The sequence below is a fragment of the Homalodisca vitripennis genome, chromosome 2 (assembly GCF_021130785.1).
Source record: "Homalodisca vitripennis isolate AUS2020 chromosome 2, UT_GWSS_2.1, whole genome shotgun sequence".
NCBI lineage: Eukaryota > Metazoa > Arthropoda > Insecta > Hemiptera > Cicadellidae > Homalodisca > Homalodisca vitripennis.
Genome location: NC_060208.1, coordinates 189,576,950 through 189,593,196, shown reverse-complemented (window position 1 = coordinate 189,593,196; position 16,247 = coordinate 189,576,950). Strand labels below are relative to the sequence as shown.

Below are 16,247 nucleotides of genomic sequence, written 5' to 3'. Positions count from 1 at the left end.
TATTAAGACGCACATGAAACTAATATGAAATTATAGTAACATGAATTAGTAACTCTACCATTGCAGCACCTAAGGTCCCAATATAGTATGCTTTAGGAACAGAGGAGAGTGAGCATCCAAAGTGACCTATAGCAAAACTGTCATTGTACATTGGTATCAAATCATGTCATACATTTTTTGAAGTTTTAAGATTTAAGAATTTAAAATTTTTTAAGAATTAAAAAAAATATCAATTAACATTGATTTAGGAGTGATGAGTTTCCATTAGTTACTTCCACTTTACCCTAAGATAGGAGTGAACCCCGATCGGTTCAGCGATTACGTGGGCATAACTCATTTGTGAAAACCCTCCAAGCTCCTTCAACCTCCATGCTACCAATGGAACTCGTTTAATTCCGGGTACAGTTGTTTTGGAATTTTATCTTTTGTTCCAGAGCAAACTTTGCTGTAATTTGACATCAATGAGACATCTAAAACTTTTAAAAGGTACACTCACCAAGAGATTTGTGGCCTCTTTCTTTTAATATAAGTTTCGGAATATTCCACTTATTGGTAGCTATGATCGCTTCCTCAATGGTACGTTTCATGTTGTTTTGTCCACAATATTCTACATCTTGTTGTAAGAGTGAAAGAAAGTTATGAAGTGTGTAAGGTAAATCCAATATGACGTAAAACACTTTGCCAAAAGACAAACCTTTACCTTTGGATCATAGTCCATAAACTAACTTAAAGTTAACATCTTGCTTTCCACTGCCAGTAACATTGATGTTGATAAAACTATGTGTTTCAAGGTTACATTACAAGGAAACTTTTATATCCAGGCCACACCTTTCTCTTTCAGAGGTTAGTTTCAATGCAATTGCTGCCATCGCAAGATTTACACTTAATAGATTGTTTTATAGCATTGCTTCAGTATATTTAAATAAAATAATGGAACCATTACCTGATGTTTCATACTTATTCAAAGATAGTTATATTTAGACGATGTGCTCAATTTTGAAATTTTTTTGAACACCTAGAGCCTAGTCATGTGTGGTGTTCAATCTAGACTTACAGTCAAGAGTCTTGCATTGATTAACTATAAACTCACATTTATGGAAAACCATAAAACTATACAAGGTCTGAGAAGCCTACTTCTATCAAAAGACAACTCAAATAATGTTATAAGTCTAAATTTTATAAGTCTTAAAATGTATAGTAAAAGTTAGATAGTAACTTATCTTTGATATGTGTATTGCAGTACTAACCAGACACTGCATACTTAATATTTGCTAAAATGTACATATATTTGTACTAAAACTTTTGCTTTTCTTTTCTGAATATTTCCTTAATCTGTGTTCAACAGTGGTTGCAGAAAAGATTTGAAACAACAAGTGTTGTTACTATCAAGCTTATATACAAGCTTGATAGTAATGAATTATAGCATTATAGTTAATTTGTTATTTTTCACATCACAACTCCATATATAGCTTTTACAACAAATGGCTTACCCATTCACCACACTAGGCTAAATATGATAAAGCTTTGAGACATTTAGAAGTTGTATTTTTTTTTTTAATTAGTATTACATGCACTATAAAAATATATCACATTAAAACTTAAAACATGGGAAATAAAGTTTTATACTTTTTTCTTTGGAGATTTTTTTTAGTCTGACTTTATAAAGAATATTCAAGTTATAAGTACATTTTCCCTCTTAATTCACTAGTTGCCATACAATACATTTCTAAACAAATTAAAAAAAAAAAAAAACATGGGAAACTTTTATAAACAATATTTTTGAGAGCATTTTATGGAGTAATACAAATCATTTTACTCATAAGTACAAATATAAAGGTTACATACTCATAACAAATCTTTTTTCCATTAAGTCACGAGCTATAGACTAAAAATGTAAAAAAAATAGTTTATTTAAAAGCTATGAACAGATTTACAAGAGCAAGAATTCCAAATACTTAGCAGGGTGTTGCTGAAACTCAAGTTGCTTATAAAATATTCTGTAAAAGAACTATCTCCATATAAAGTGTTTAGTTCTAAATACAATGCTCACTTTAAGTATCTGCAAATATAACAGTTCAGACATAAACTGCAGATGTAGATTTTTGGCGTTTCCATCTGTAGGGTTAAATAAAACTAATATAAAATATTTAAGAAATAAAAGGTTTTTTTTATTTTTGACATAACAAGCGTGGCAAGTGGTATATAAATGCAGTTGATCAGTTGGAGTTAGCTGTGGCAGCACATTCGATGGCAGGCGCACTTGTCTCCTCCTCCAGTGGCGTCTCCAAGATCCGGGGCCCATACAACAGCACATAAGCGCAGTGCCAATCACCTGTAATCAAACAGCTCATCTACAAAGCAAAATAAACAATACTCTGTGTCTAACTTGATTTTAAAACTATAATCATTTCTACCCATAATTCACTCAAAACAAGATTTCTTTAAATATGTCATTTAACATTATTCGACATATTAAACATTAAACATTTATTTATTAAACATATCAAACACATTACGCCATTAAACATTATTAATTAATTATATATTTGTTGTATTTTAACCAAAAAACAAAAATAACATTTTAAAATTTTAACCTTATTTTAACTGCATATTTCAGTTTAGAAGGGTTTAGTTAGAAGGGTCTGTTCATTAAGTATCAGGACTGGTTCGCTATATCCTCAACGGAGCAGGGGAGAGGGGTCCGACCGGTCAGCTTCGGTAAGGTGACCCCCACAACAATTCAGTCGCCTGCAGACATGCGTTGAGACAGGAGGTGAATTATTGTGACGTGTGATTTTTAATGGTGTTTCACGCCAGCATGAAACGGACCATTGAGCAACGCTACTCTGTGAAGATTTGGTTTAAACTTGAGAAATCAACATCTGAGACCCTTGAACTCATTAAACAGGCTTTATGGAGATGATGCCTTAAGCCGCACAAGAGTTTATGAGTGGCACAAAATTTTTAAGGAAGGTTGGGAGCTCGTCGAAGACGATCACCTCGTCGGACACCTGACAACCGCTCTAACCGATGCTCAGGTGGCCAAAGTGAAAACAGCTTTGGACTCTGACTGCGTGAAAAATCACCCTTATTAGTGAGGAAACCGGCCTTTTTGTCTGAACAGTTCACACCATTGTAACAGAAGAATCTTGTAATGAGGAAAGTGTGTGCAAAGTTGGTGCCGAAAGTCTTGAACAAGGAACAGGATCTGTCACAGGTGGAAATTTTGGACTACGTCCATGGAGATGAAGATTTTCTCTACATTATTACTGGCAATAAATTGTGGGTGATTCAGTACGAACCGGAAACAAAACGTGAAAGTTCAGAATAGCACATGTAGGAATCTCCATGTACGAAGAAAAAAGTTTGGATGTCAAAATAAAAATCAAAACTAGGATGATTGTTTTTTGACAAGGAGTTTGTGCTTGCCGGAACAACCGTAAATGCTGCATTTTACATGCAAGTACTGACATGTCTGCGAAATCGTGTATCGTGCTTGCAATGAGGCATTGCCAAGAATTGGAAACTTCACCATGACAATGCGCCGTGCCACAATGCGATTGTTGTGCGGCAGCTGCTGACAAAATTCGCTGTGGCAATGTTGTCTCACCCCCTCAACAGCCCAGACCTTGGCTCCACCACACTTTTTCTTATTTCCACGAATAAAAAAAAAGCTCAAAGGACATCGATTCAACTCCATCAAGGCAGTTCAAGAAGCGACAATAAAGATTCTCAATAGTATTACAGAAACCCAATTCCAGCATGCTTTTAATGAGTGGCAGACGTGCCAAAATAAGTGTATCGATGCAGGAGGAATGTATTTGGACATTATTAAGTCATTTTAATGACACCTGCAATAAATTTTGACTTTTGGAATCAGTTCCGATACTTATTAAACAGACCCTGTATGTTGTTATTAGCTGTATAGACAAAACATAACATAGATGTGTAAACTAATAAATAAGGGAACTAAAAAAAAGAGGATAAGACAATAATTGGAGTAGAGCCTCAGGATTAAGACTATCCAAATTGTTTATCTCTCCTTACGTTAAAGGGTGGACAGTTCTCTTAGATCAGAATAAGGAGGATATAAGACTAATATTAGGAATGTTGACAGGACATGGCCCTCTAAGGAAGCATCTTATGAAGGTAGGCCTTAGCCAGACTAACGAGTGTAGACTCTGTGGAGAAGAGGAGGAATCAGCAGAGCACAATTTGGTTAGATTGTCCTGTCATCTTAAAAACTCGGAAAAGATACCTGTGAGCATATCTCCCCAGCCCCAAGGATATCAGAGAAGCCCTCAAATCTGATTGGTTTTTGCAAAAGCCTCGGACTTTGAGGACACAAAATTAAAGTAAGAGAGGCGCAAAGGTCCTTTTAGGACTAAGCGCAGGGACAAACTGTCCTTTTCCCTCAGGAAGGAAAAAAAAGGAACTAAACAAAACATAGATACAGGATATTGTCAAACCAATGAAACTCATTAGTCATTGGATTATATATATATATATATATATATATATATATATATATATATATATATATATTGTGTTTAGAATACCTATAAACTTGATAGACTTTTCTTAAGAATGGTGTTCGTTAATATATCTATTTACAATACAGAGCATTTAATCATTTCCACTTGCATGCCACTGCTCCACACAGCTATAAAAACTACATTTAATTGTTCTTTTTTTGTTTTCCAAGTAATTTGAGCTCAGTACAATGACTAACCAGAATCCATAAACAAAACATAGTGGTAAAATAAGTTTATAATTGTATTTAATTTAAAACCCACACATTTTTAAAAAAATAATGCAAGTAAAAGTGAACCAACAGAGTTCAGAAAATTTGAGTAGAAACGTTAATGCTCAAATCAAGCAAAAATACCACTAAGTAATACTAATGATATTATTTATTGGTATCTCTCTCCATTTAGTGTCCCTCACTTGTTTTATAACTAAACTCTTAAGAATCAAAGCAAGAGGAAAAGCCTCACTTAAAGACATTTCTTTAAATTACCTTTATACAGTATTAGTCAATAGCTTAACTGTTCAAAATTTAGACGCACTGTTCGTTTTATTTTGTTTGTGTTATTGAGCCCATCTGGCTATTGAGTCTTACCTCCACCGGACAACTTGAGTATCTCCTCAGTAGTGACAGGGGACACTTGGTCATCGTCACACTTGAGCCAAGTGTCACCTTTCTGTCGCACCCAGGCCACGTAGTGACCACTGCTGCTAGACCGTCCTTTATGTGTCAGCACGGCTTGCAGTGTGTAGAACCCTGAGTTGTTACTGCCCAGGTCTGCCAACAAAAACCTTCATTGAGTACAAGGTCAATTGTGTTTGTATTGAAAAATATGTATGTTTCTTCTGTGAAACTAAAAAATGTGCTTGCACTAGGGTACAATCTTACTTAACATGAGATAATACAAAAAAAATCGTGCTAAATCCATAAAAATTATATTTTATGTGTGTTCGAGTAACTGAATGTTTCTTGCTTCTTGCTCTTCATATTGAATTATCTTGTATTTATCATAAAATGTATGAAGTTTTTCTATTGTATTTCAAGTATTCATTTAAATATACAGTTTTTTTCCTTTAAGATCATTTAATTTTGTATAGGTTCAGCATTTTTGTTTTTTTCTATTTCAAGAATAAGTTAATAATTTACCACAATTGTATTAAACTATTGTAAATGACTGTAAACAATATGAGGTTGAGTGGTAGAGAGGGCTTGATGGCCCTAACTTCGCCTCTTTAATAAAAACATTTTCATTTTTTTCATTCATTTATTCAAGAATTATCACCACATGTACCATATCCATGGCTAATTAATTAAATTTGGTCTGCATTAGATAGATCTAATACAAATTTTTATTTAATTTTAGCGCTTAAAAAATTTGTTATGATGTACGGTTTTTGAGTTTGCCGTACATTATGTCCTAAAATTAATATTTAGTAAAATTTTGTTTTGAAATTATTCAAAAGTTGAACATATTGTAACAGTTGCAAAAACTAAATAAATGTCTTAGTCTTTAAAATATATACTTGTATACTATTATCTATTCTACGTCTGTAACCTCCTGTATATTTTATAATACCAGATTAATCATTGGATTTCAATAATCTCTAGTAAACGACCTTTCTGAAAACACCTGAGATGATTTTATTTCTCAAAGTGTAGAAAATACAATTTTTTAAAATGTTATTTTCAAAAAAATACTTTTATTGTTTTTTTGTAATTTAGGATATTTTTATAATAATAATTCTTAATTATGTGCATTTCACTATATCACAATGAAATAACACTATTATTGCTACTAACCATCTTCAAACCAATATGGTTCCTTTTTCCCTTCTTTCTTTTTACTATCACCTACAGGTCCTACATTTTTTAAATTTGTTGCCTTTTCTAATTCTTTGTCTTCTTGTTCCTGAAACATAAAATAACAAATCATCAACAGTGGCCATAAACATGTCAAATACAAATAACAATTTTACAAGACTTACCATCAAGTTGATTCATGTGCACCAAGAAATGGTTAATTTGGCCAAAATTTCCAAATACTAATATGGCATGGAAAAGAAATTCCACATCTTGCATGAAAAAAAGTGATAATCAGTGTTTGTGCATTGAAACCTCTTAGTCCAAAAGGTCAGAGCTTTTTGTCAATTTACAAGAATATAAGTTATAATTTTCTTTAATAAAGAAATTGACTACATCAGATTCAAATGGAAGAACATCCACAGGGTTAAAAATATCAAATGATAAATGTTCATAGGTTCTTGTAGTTTGACCTATTAAAACCAATCGAAAGGCATTCAGATGAAATCATATAGGCAATTTTATTGGCTAGTATAGGTAGATAGTTGACTGACTCATTTCCATCAAGAGGCTCTTATTTATATATATCAATATATATATATATATATATACTCTTCTAAGTACTTTTAAAGTGTACACAAAAAACAGAAACAAAATATTCAGTGCTCATGTTTAATTTTCGAGTTCACAGAACCCTTCATCAGAACTACACTGAATTAAAACATATAAACAAAACTCAAACCAAGAACAAAAGACATAACCAAAAAATTTAACAAATAAATACCATAAACAACAAGATTCCAATCAGCTGTGTGTAGAATATTTGTAAATGTTTACATAGAACTAAAAAAATTATTTGTTATAAAAAGGAAAAGAGAATAATCTTAGGTTCAACCCATCTGGTTGCCTTGATTTTAAAATTAATTGATGTGCGATTTCAACATTTCTTAAATTTATCAGATTGGTATTTTGATTGGGGTTTTGGCTCTAAATGGTAAAATTCCTTGGTAAATATTAAGATCAGCGACTACCGCTCCGATCGCCGTAAGGTTTTTCATACTAACACAGGTTAACGTAATTTCACCGAAAAAAATAGTCCCGATTATCGCTAACAATATAAAAACCAGTTCTAACGGCAGTACAATGTTGGCAATACAAAACACATAAATAACAAGATTTTCGACTATCAAACTAAAAACAATGTGCCGACCATGGACGTTTTGATGAATTGACAGTAGTCACGTGACAAACAGGAAGGTTTCTGACTGGCCGGGCGGATCACGTGACCTTACAGTACGGCTTCGATTGACCGCCGGATATAAACAAACAAACCCACATGGAAAAGGAATAATTAGTGAAATTATTGACATGGCTTGCGATGGTTCTTGTCACACGCTATTCTTTGAAGCATGTTTATTTGATGAAAAGCGTGTTATTAACGTGTTTTGTGCGCACAATGTGCTTCCAACGAAGACAAATTGTGTGAAGTGCGGAAACTCGGTGAACTTGACAGATGACTTAAAGTTCAGGGTGTGGAAAGATTGTTACTTTGCAGAAGAAAGCCCGGAAAAAGTGTGGCTGGCGTGTTTCAGCTAAGGTCGGCACGTTCCTGGAGCGAAGTAAAGTTAATATTAACACATTGTGGGCGTTTTATCATAACATATCTTTTCACATCACCTCCGAGGCACTTATTTGTTAAAACTCATCTTCATCTCACAGACCCGACAATAGTGGACTACTACTCATTCATCCGGGAAGTCTACATTGACCATTTGAAAAGAAACAGCCAACAGTTGGGCGGACCCGGCGCCGTAGTTGAGATCGATGAAGCCAAATTTGGCAAAAGAAAATACAACAGAGGACGGATAGTAAAAGGACAGTGGGTGTTGGGGGGGAATAGATCGGGAGACCAAGCACACTTTCCTTATCCCAGTTAAAGACCGTACGGCGAAGACTCTGATACGGTGTATTAGAACTTGGGTGTTGCCAGGATCCACAATAATAACTGATTGCTGGAAGGCCTACAATACCCTATCACAGTATCAGTTTTAATCACCTGACTGTGAATCACACAAAGAACTATTGTTGACCCCTTAACATCCGCCTGTAACCAACACAATTGAACGGAAGTGGCGTGACGTTCGGTTCAGAAGTCCCCAAATACGGTCGCAAAGAGCAAGCACTTCGTCGGCTAAACCTCGCGGAGTACTTGTTTAAAACCAAGTACATCCCAGAAGAAAGGGTTCACGCTTTCCTCGAGGCAGTGGCTGCGCTTGTACCCCCCAAAATACCATTAAAGTAATTTTTTTAAAATTTTAATTGTTTTTATTTCAATTTTGTTTAATTTTAATTTTTTTGTACTTTGGGATTATACCGACCATTACCCAGACATGAATCGTTATTTTGAAATTTTGCTTCTACTGATTACTAGATTAGCATAGAACAATATTTCGTCAATATAAAACAGGAATTGTCTTATCTCAAACCCCTCCCCATCCTCAGACAGAGGTCAAAGTCGAGCGGTCTAGTAGATAACGTGATTGCAGATAGAGCCTAGCTTGCCTATTCAAAACTCAGATCACGCGATGCTTGCCTGCTGCGCAGCGCTTTGCGCTGCTTGCTCTTTTAGAAAAAAAATTAACTCGAGCTTGCAAAGTCCAAGCCCAGATCACGCCATGACTGCTTACACACGCACAACACTCAGACAGAACTAACGCAGGTTTCATTACAGGCAAAAGATAAGCGGGCGCGCGTTTATTACTGATAAGATAAGACGAGTTTATACTAGAATTAGTACATGGACTACTGCCCTACGAACTAATAACACCAAAAAAACGAATAAATGCATTGTCAGTCAGGTTTTTTCAAATTTTGTTTTTTCCAAAATTTTTTTTGGGGGGGGGAGTAAACGCTACGGCGATAATCGGGACTACTTTTTTCGGTGAAATTACGTGCCCTGCGAACTAATAACACAAAAAAAAAAAAAAACGAATAAATGCACTGTCAGTCAGGTTTTATTAATTTTATTTTTTTTTGGTGGGGGGGAGTAAAACGGCTACGGCGATAATCGGGACTATTTTTTTCGGTGAAATTACGTTAACCTGTGTTAGAATGCAAAAAAATTACGGTGATCGGAGCGGTAGTCGCTGTTCTTAAGATTTGCCAATTCCTTTTAGGCTGAAGCAATTTTCTAATTTATTTTGATTGTGTTGAATCGCATGAGCAGAAAATGGTCTCTCATAATTTTGATGGACAACATCAAATCGATGATTGGTCATTCTCACTCTTAATGGAGTGATGGTTTTTCCAATATAGTCTTTGGGGACAGAATTTACAGGTTAGTTGATAAATTATGTTTTTTGTAGTGCAATCAATGTTACCTAATAGGATATTCTTTTTCAGTTGTGGCTACTTTTAAACTATTTAGAATTTATTAACATCTTACAAATGCCGCATCTTGGCTTGTTGCAAGGATTGCACACGTTACATTTGATGTTTATTACTTTTTTTGGATTTCTCTCATACTTTAATTTCGGTCTAGAGAGAATGTTTTTGTAAATTTGGAGGTATTTTAAAAATTACTTTGGGGAGCTTAGAAAATAAATTTCTCTAGTTTCAGGGGAAGATTCCAAAATAGGAAAAGAAACCTTTAGAATTTTGTTGATTTTATGAAGGCCAGGAAAATATTGCGTGATAATACGTTTCTAACCAAAAAAATATTTAAAAAATATATACTTTTGTCAGATCTGTTGGCTTTACTTTATTTAATAACTTCTTAATCCACAAACCTTCTCAAGGTTCCCAAAAATGTTAATAAGGGAGTGCATGGTAAGCAATTTCTAGAGCTCTAATGATTATCTATAATATTGTTTTAGTTTCAATTATTCCAAACATACCCTGCCATATTCTATTTAGAAGGACACAAGGAGTAGTAGTATAACAATTTTTAAGTAGTAGTAAAGGAATAAAACACTAACACAAATCATCAACATAAGATATTGCACATGATATACGATTCACAACACGAACAAACTACTTCAGTGTCATCAGCTGCTCAGACATTGTTGTATATAAAAATGCCATACAGCCCAACTTACATCTGTAAAGAAATATATATTTATATTTGTTCACGGTTTTTCAAATATTATGGTGCAATAAGCTTTGTTAAAAATTAATATTTAAAGTTTGGAGTAATAATTGCTTATTATGATAAACCCGTATTGTAGTCAAAAAGCCGATGGAGGACGATGTTCCCATATGCCCATGCCCGCGATTCGATAGTGACGGTCAGTGGCTAAATTTTCATTTTAAATTGTTCACACCTTGAACTGGAAGCTGAATGTCAACTGGATATGGTTCATTTACCTACAATCTAAATAATGACAATAAGCCATATTTAGTTCACTTTCTGACTCCCCTACTTACATTAATAAACAAATCTTTAGGAGAGGATTTGTGATGGCACAATAATGGAAGACGCACATTATACATGAATTGAAAGATTTTTGTGTTGCCTTCGAGTTATCTCAATATTATACATCTAAAATTAGAAAGGAATTTAGTTAAAATTATATATCTTTTAAGTTGTTTTATTTTTTTATAGCAAATCAAACCACCCTTCTTGCACTAACAAAATCATTGTTTCAAATTGATAGGAGTTCTTTTTATTATACCGTACCGAACTAACATTTTCAGTATACCTCACTTCTCTGTGCATCATTTAAACCAATAGCTTATAGATGATAACTACTGGGAAATAGTTTCAAAATATAAAAATTGTGTGAAAGATCTAATTAAAGAACTATTTGCTTTAAATCTAACTAACTACATGCCACAACTATAGATATATAAAGCCGCATCCCCACTTCGCCGAATGGCATTTATCGGCATTGCCAAGTGGCAAGTGTGGACGCTTGGCCGGCTTGTGCCGTACGGCAATGCCGCGTGCCGATTCCAAACCGACAGGTCGTCGGTCCAGATCAAAGGAAACCAAGCGGCAGGCTGTAGTAGGGACGTTCCAAGCGGTAGGCCACGGCACTATTAACATAAACTTGCCTCCCCAGTGTGTCCCAGGACGTTGAAGAGGCACTAAAGCATAGCTATGGAGTGGTCCAACGAAAAGGTTTTAGAACTTATTGATGCTTATCGTTCATCCGCACCCACAATAATAACTAATGCAGCTGCTAACAACACATCATCATCAGAAGACATTTTAGCAGTGTGTGACAGTGGATACTGATGTCTGGGCAGTGCCATGCCGGATGGCAACGGTACACAAGCCGACAACAGCTGTGCCATTCCGCAAAGCTGGTTGGCTTTGCCATACGGCCTCCATCGGCATAGTGGGGATGCGGCTTAACACAAGTGTTAACTTACCTTAAAACGAGACCTCATGGGTGTGAGCTTCTGTTGGAGTTCAGGAGAACACAATTCAAAAGCATCAAAGTCTATTGGGAACTTAATGTCTTTTAAAACTTTAGCATTGACTGATTCTCTCTCTTTGTAGAAAAACCTAACAAACTGCACCGTTAAGTAGGCCGGCAATCGTTTGATTTTGCTCTGTAACAATCAAACAAAAAATTGTATTTATTAAAAACCAGTAATTTTACTTAGCCTGATTGAATTAATTTATTGTGTAAAAACAGTTACATAGTTCTTAAATGTATCAGTTGTTATGTTGATAACACATATAATTCATAAATGTTATTTACCCCTTAATAGTTTATTAAAAAAATTACTAAACACCATATGGTTTGGCTAATTCCTTGAATAAAAAAAATTATTAGAATTTTTTTTTAATTTTAAAAACAATGTTTACCTTAACTTTTTATTAGTAAAATTATTAAACTTTTGAGAAAACAATCTGTTGTTTTGTAACTAATTAATTGTTAAGACATTACATTTTCATACTTTTTAAGTAATATTCCAATAAAACTTTCCAAAGTAACGATTTGGCAATTTATTTAATGTAGAACTGCTTTATTTCGACCTATTTTCCCTTTATCAGTAAATTGACGCTTGAGTTATTGAATTTATTTTACAAATTACTGAAAAATAAACATATATAGACCTCTGGCAAATGGATAGTTTCTTACAATTTATTTTTCCTAAAAATAACTCAACAAATACAAGAACTCTGTATTTACAAATAAAATTAAAATCTAAACAAAAAGTGCCACTAATTATTTATATTTTGTACCTAACCTTTCTTTATAAACCAATAAAAATATTAACTGTATTAGTTGATAAAATATTAGAACTATCTTCTTGGAAAGACTAAAAAAATTTGTAAATGGGTTTTGACCTTTCCCATTCAAAAAGTTTAAATATAAACATTTCAAAATGCTACTAGGAAAATAAAATACATGTAAAATAAAAGGAATAAACTTGAAATGTAAATACAGACAGAGTACAATAAACCAAGTTAATTATTTCAGCATTTCCGAAAACTTACCATTCTGATATACTGAGCATCTCTGCCTAGTGTTGGTGAGTGTTTTGTTATTTGTTCTTGAAGTTTCTGAAAAATAAACAAAGTAACAGTAGTAAGCACATACATAATATAATCAATGAGACATTCAGCAGAAGTAATGTTGGTAATACTTAGTAACTACTACATATTTAGTTATTATCTTTTTAATTAAATTTACAATGTCCGGAAAGTCAAATGCAAAATATTATTAAAATTAATAAATTGAACTGTCACCTATATCATGTAACAAAGTTTAGAAATAATGAAAGAAGTACGTACAGTGGAAGCTCGATGTATCGAACATCAAGCGGAAATGCAAAATTTCAATACATTGAGAATTTTTATATATTTATTCGATATATCAAATGGGACAGACTTCAATATAAATAGAGTTAAAAATTATTGTTCTGTGATATAATTAAACTAACTCTACAAGGTTCCATTATACTTTTGTTATGTTTCCACACTTATGTAGGTAAGAAAACTATTTGGGTTGATTAAGAATATAAATCTCTCACTTTGTTTTCTACATATTGAAGATTAACATTTTAAATTAACTCGTACAAGATACAAAAAAATCAGTAACACTACATATCGAGATCTGTAATCTGATCTCTTACTCAGGTGAATAACCAGCCTAACACGCAACTTAAATTTTACACATAAAATAAACAAATTATACCAGACCGCTGTCAACTTCTATGCACACTAACTCTAAAACATATACTTAATAAATCAAAACACAATTATTAACACTGAACTATAAAGAATACAGGTCACAATAGGTCTGCAGTTTATTTCAACCTAGATTGTAGTTATGTGTTATGTTGGTTATTCACTTAAGGAAGAGATCAAAATTGCAGTTCTGGTAACAGAGAGTTACTGATTTTTTTGTATCACTGAACGATTGCAAATGTCCGGAAAAAACATGGTTCTTTCACAATCCTTCCATTACCAAAAACAAACTTCCAAGATAGAATTGTACAAAATATTACAATCTTATTTCTACATGTATTAAATAGCATAATATGGTGTGATAAATGCTTAACATTGCAAGCAATTTTGAGATTTAGCAATAGCTACTCACGAGACTCAGTAGTTACAATATTAAAATGGATTTCCATCATAGTTCATAAAGACCTGATGCTTTACAACTTCCAAAAAATAAAACTGTGAAAGTCTTAAATGTATAGTACACAACATTAGGGGCAATCTAACCATAACCTATATATGAGGTATGTTCAAAAAGCAATGGGAATTTTCATTTCTTGACAAAAATATTTATTTATTCATCTACATTAATGTTGTCACCTTGAAAATAGTCCCCATTAGATATTATGCACTTGCACCGGCGCATCTTCCAATCCTCAAAACACTTCTTAATCTTTGGGACAGCCTTTTGCTCTTTCAATGATGCACTTTTAATGTCATCTATGCTTGTACATCAACAGTCCTTTAAGGTTGTATTTATAAATAAAAAAGTCACACTGAGCCATGTCGAAAATATTGAGGCTGAGTCAACATTACGGTACTGTTTTTGGCCAAACATTCATGAACAAACAATGAAGTGTGATCAAGTGCACTGTCTTGGTGCAAAAGTTATTATATGTTTTGCCAAAAATCCGAAAATTTTTTCAGATTGCTTCACGCAAATGGCATTTAACCCTTTAAGGACCGGACCCTAAAATAGATGTTGCCCAATACTGTTATACCTGCTCCCAAAACTGTTCAGTTGTCAGTCATGCTTTTTTTAAGTGGTTCAAGAGAAAAATCATAAAAAATGTATTTATTGGCATATGATTATGTATTTGGTGTCAAAATGTACATTTTAAATCAGCCTAAGTATATAAAACTCCAAATCGTCTTATGTGACCCTCCTTTTTTGCATTTATAAAAAAATAAAAATAATATAACAAAATTATTTAATAATTTTTTAGTTTACAGTGTTTTACTGTAAAAACCAAAGACATTTTAACTGTGGGAAACCAATTTATTTTACAGAGAATATTGTTTTCTACATGTGTGCCAAATTTTAACTTATTTGAAATACAAATAATACAATCAAACAAAATTTATCATATTGCTACAAAAGCAATAACTCATAAAAGTTGTTACTCGGAAATATCAGTACAGCATCGAAAATATAAAAATAATTTAAGTTATACAAATTCTTATTTTATTTTACAATATAGTGAAGATTAAATAGGCATAAAGTAAAAAAATGTATACACTATGTACAAAAACTTTTCTCGGTACTTTGGGATTATACCGACCACACCAGTATGAGGAACACAAAAATATAAATTTATAGAAACAAACATTATAGAACAAAAAAACAATTCTTTAATTACAAACTTACAATAATTCTCAATTGTTAATGGGTTTTCTGTGACGCCCAGAATGCAGCAATATCAAGGATGAGTGAGTGTAGTGAATTTCCGCGTTCAGCCGCAACTGCCGACCGCCACATGTATTCAGCTAGGTATTAGTCAAGATGGTGTCGTGCTGTTCCTTTTGTTTTTTATTACGTCATTTAGCTGAACCCCACATTCGCTCAACCTGTTGAGTATTAGCACCGGTTTCCGGGTCGTGGCATACCAGCTGAACGGGCGGCGAGACTCTGCAGTCACGTTATCTATTAGACCGCTCGACTTTGACCTCTGTCTGAGGATGGGGAGGGGTTTGCGATAAGACAATTCCTGTTTTATATTGACGAAATATTGTTCTCTACGCTAATCTAGTAATCATTAGAAGCAAAATGTCAAATAACGATTCATGTCTGGGTGTGGTCGGTATAATCCCAAAGTTCCCAATTTTCACTCGGAGCACTATTTACACACATGTTTGTCAAAGCAAAGAGAATGACAGCCCTCTTTGCACCAACTGCAAATCTAGGTTTTTTTCTTGATTGCTTGTACTTTTGGCCAGATCTTGAAGGTTGTAGAATAGGGTTATTGGTGGGATCTGCGTCCGAGTCTTCATCAAATGGAATTGAAGAATCAGACGAATCTAGCTCCCTCTCAAGTTCTCATAAGCCATTTTCATCACAATTCAGTCAAAAAATAATTCATACGAAAGCAAACATTACTACATCGAAAACACAGAACAACAAACGGACAGAACGTAAACATCTAGACACCTGGCGTCCGGCCGCGGCGGCGAGGCGAGCCACTACGCAGTACGCAGTGATCAGCTGACAGCGCTATTGTATTGCTGCTGTGTATTATTTTGTAGTTCAATCAAAACAATATTTTTAATATCCTTAATACTTTGAACAAAGTGTATATGGTTTAAAGTATATAATAAAATTAAATTGTAAATGTTAACATTATTATATTACGTATTAAAAATACTGAAATTCCGGCGTCCAGAAATCAACCGCCTGGTCCTTTTAGCGTGATTCACGAACGTCCAGAAATCGACCGCTTGGGGTCCAAAGGGTTAACT

The 16,247-nt window shown here is 33.7% G+C and overlaps 1 protein-coding gene across 1 annotated transcript in view; it reads right to left on the bottom strand.

Moving 5' to 3' along the window:
* Positions 1-2,146: 2,146 nt before the first annotated feature.
* LOC124355203 (ubiquitin carboxyl-terminal hydrolase 14) overlaps positions 2,147-16,247 on the bottom strand; it is a 36,366-nt gene continuing 22,265 nt past the window's right edge. The window contains exons 8-12 of the mRNA XM_046806215.1: positions 12,783-12,848; positions 11,705-11,887; positions 6,329-6,437; positions 5,123-5,305; positions 2,147-2,332 (exon numbers count right to left, since the gene is read on the bottom strand). Coding sequence (XP_046662171.1) covers positions 2,217-2,332; positions 5,123-5,305; positions 6,329-6,437; positions 11,705-11,887; positions 12,783-12,848 — 657 coding nt within the window. The 3' untranslated portion in view covers positions 2,147-2,216. The remainder of the gene's footprint in view (positions 2,333-5,122; positions 5,306-6,328; positions 6,438-11,704; positions 11,888-12,782; positions 12,849-16,247) is intronic.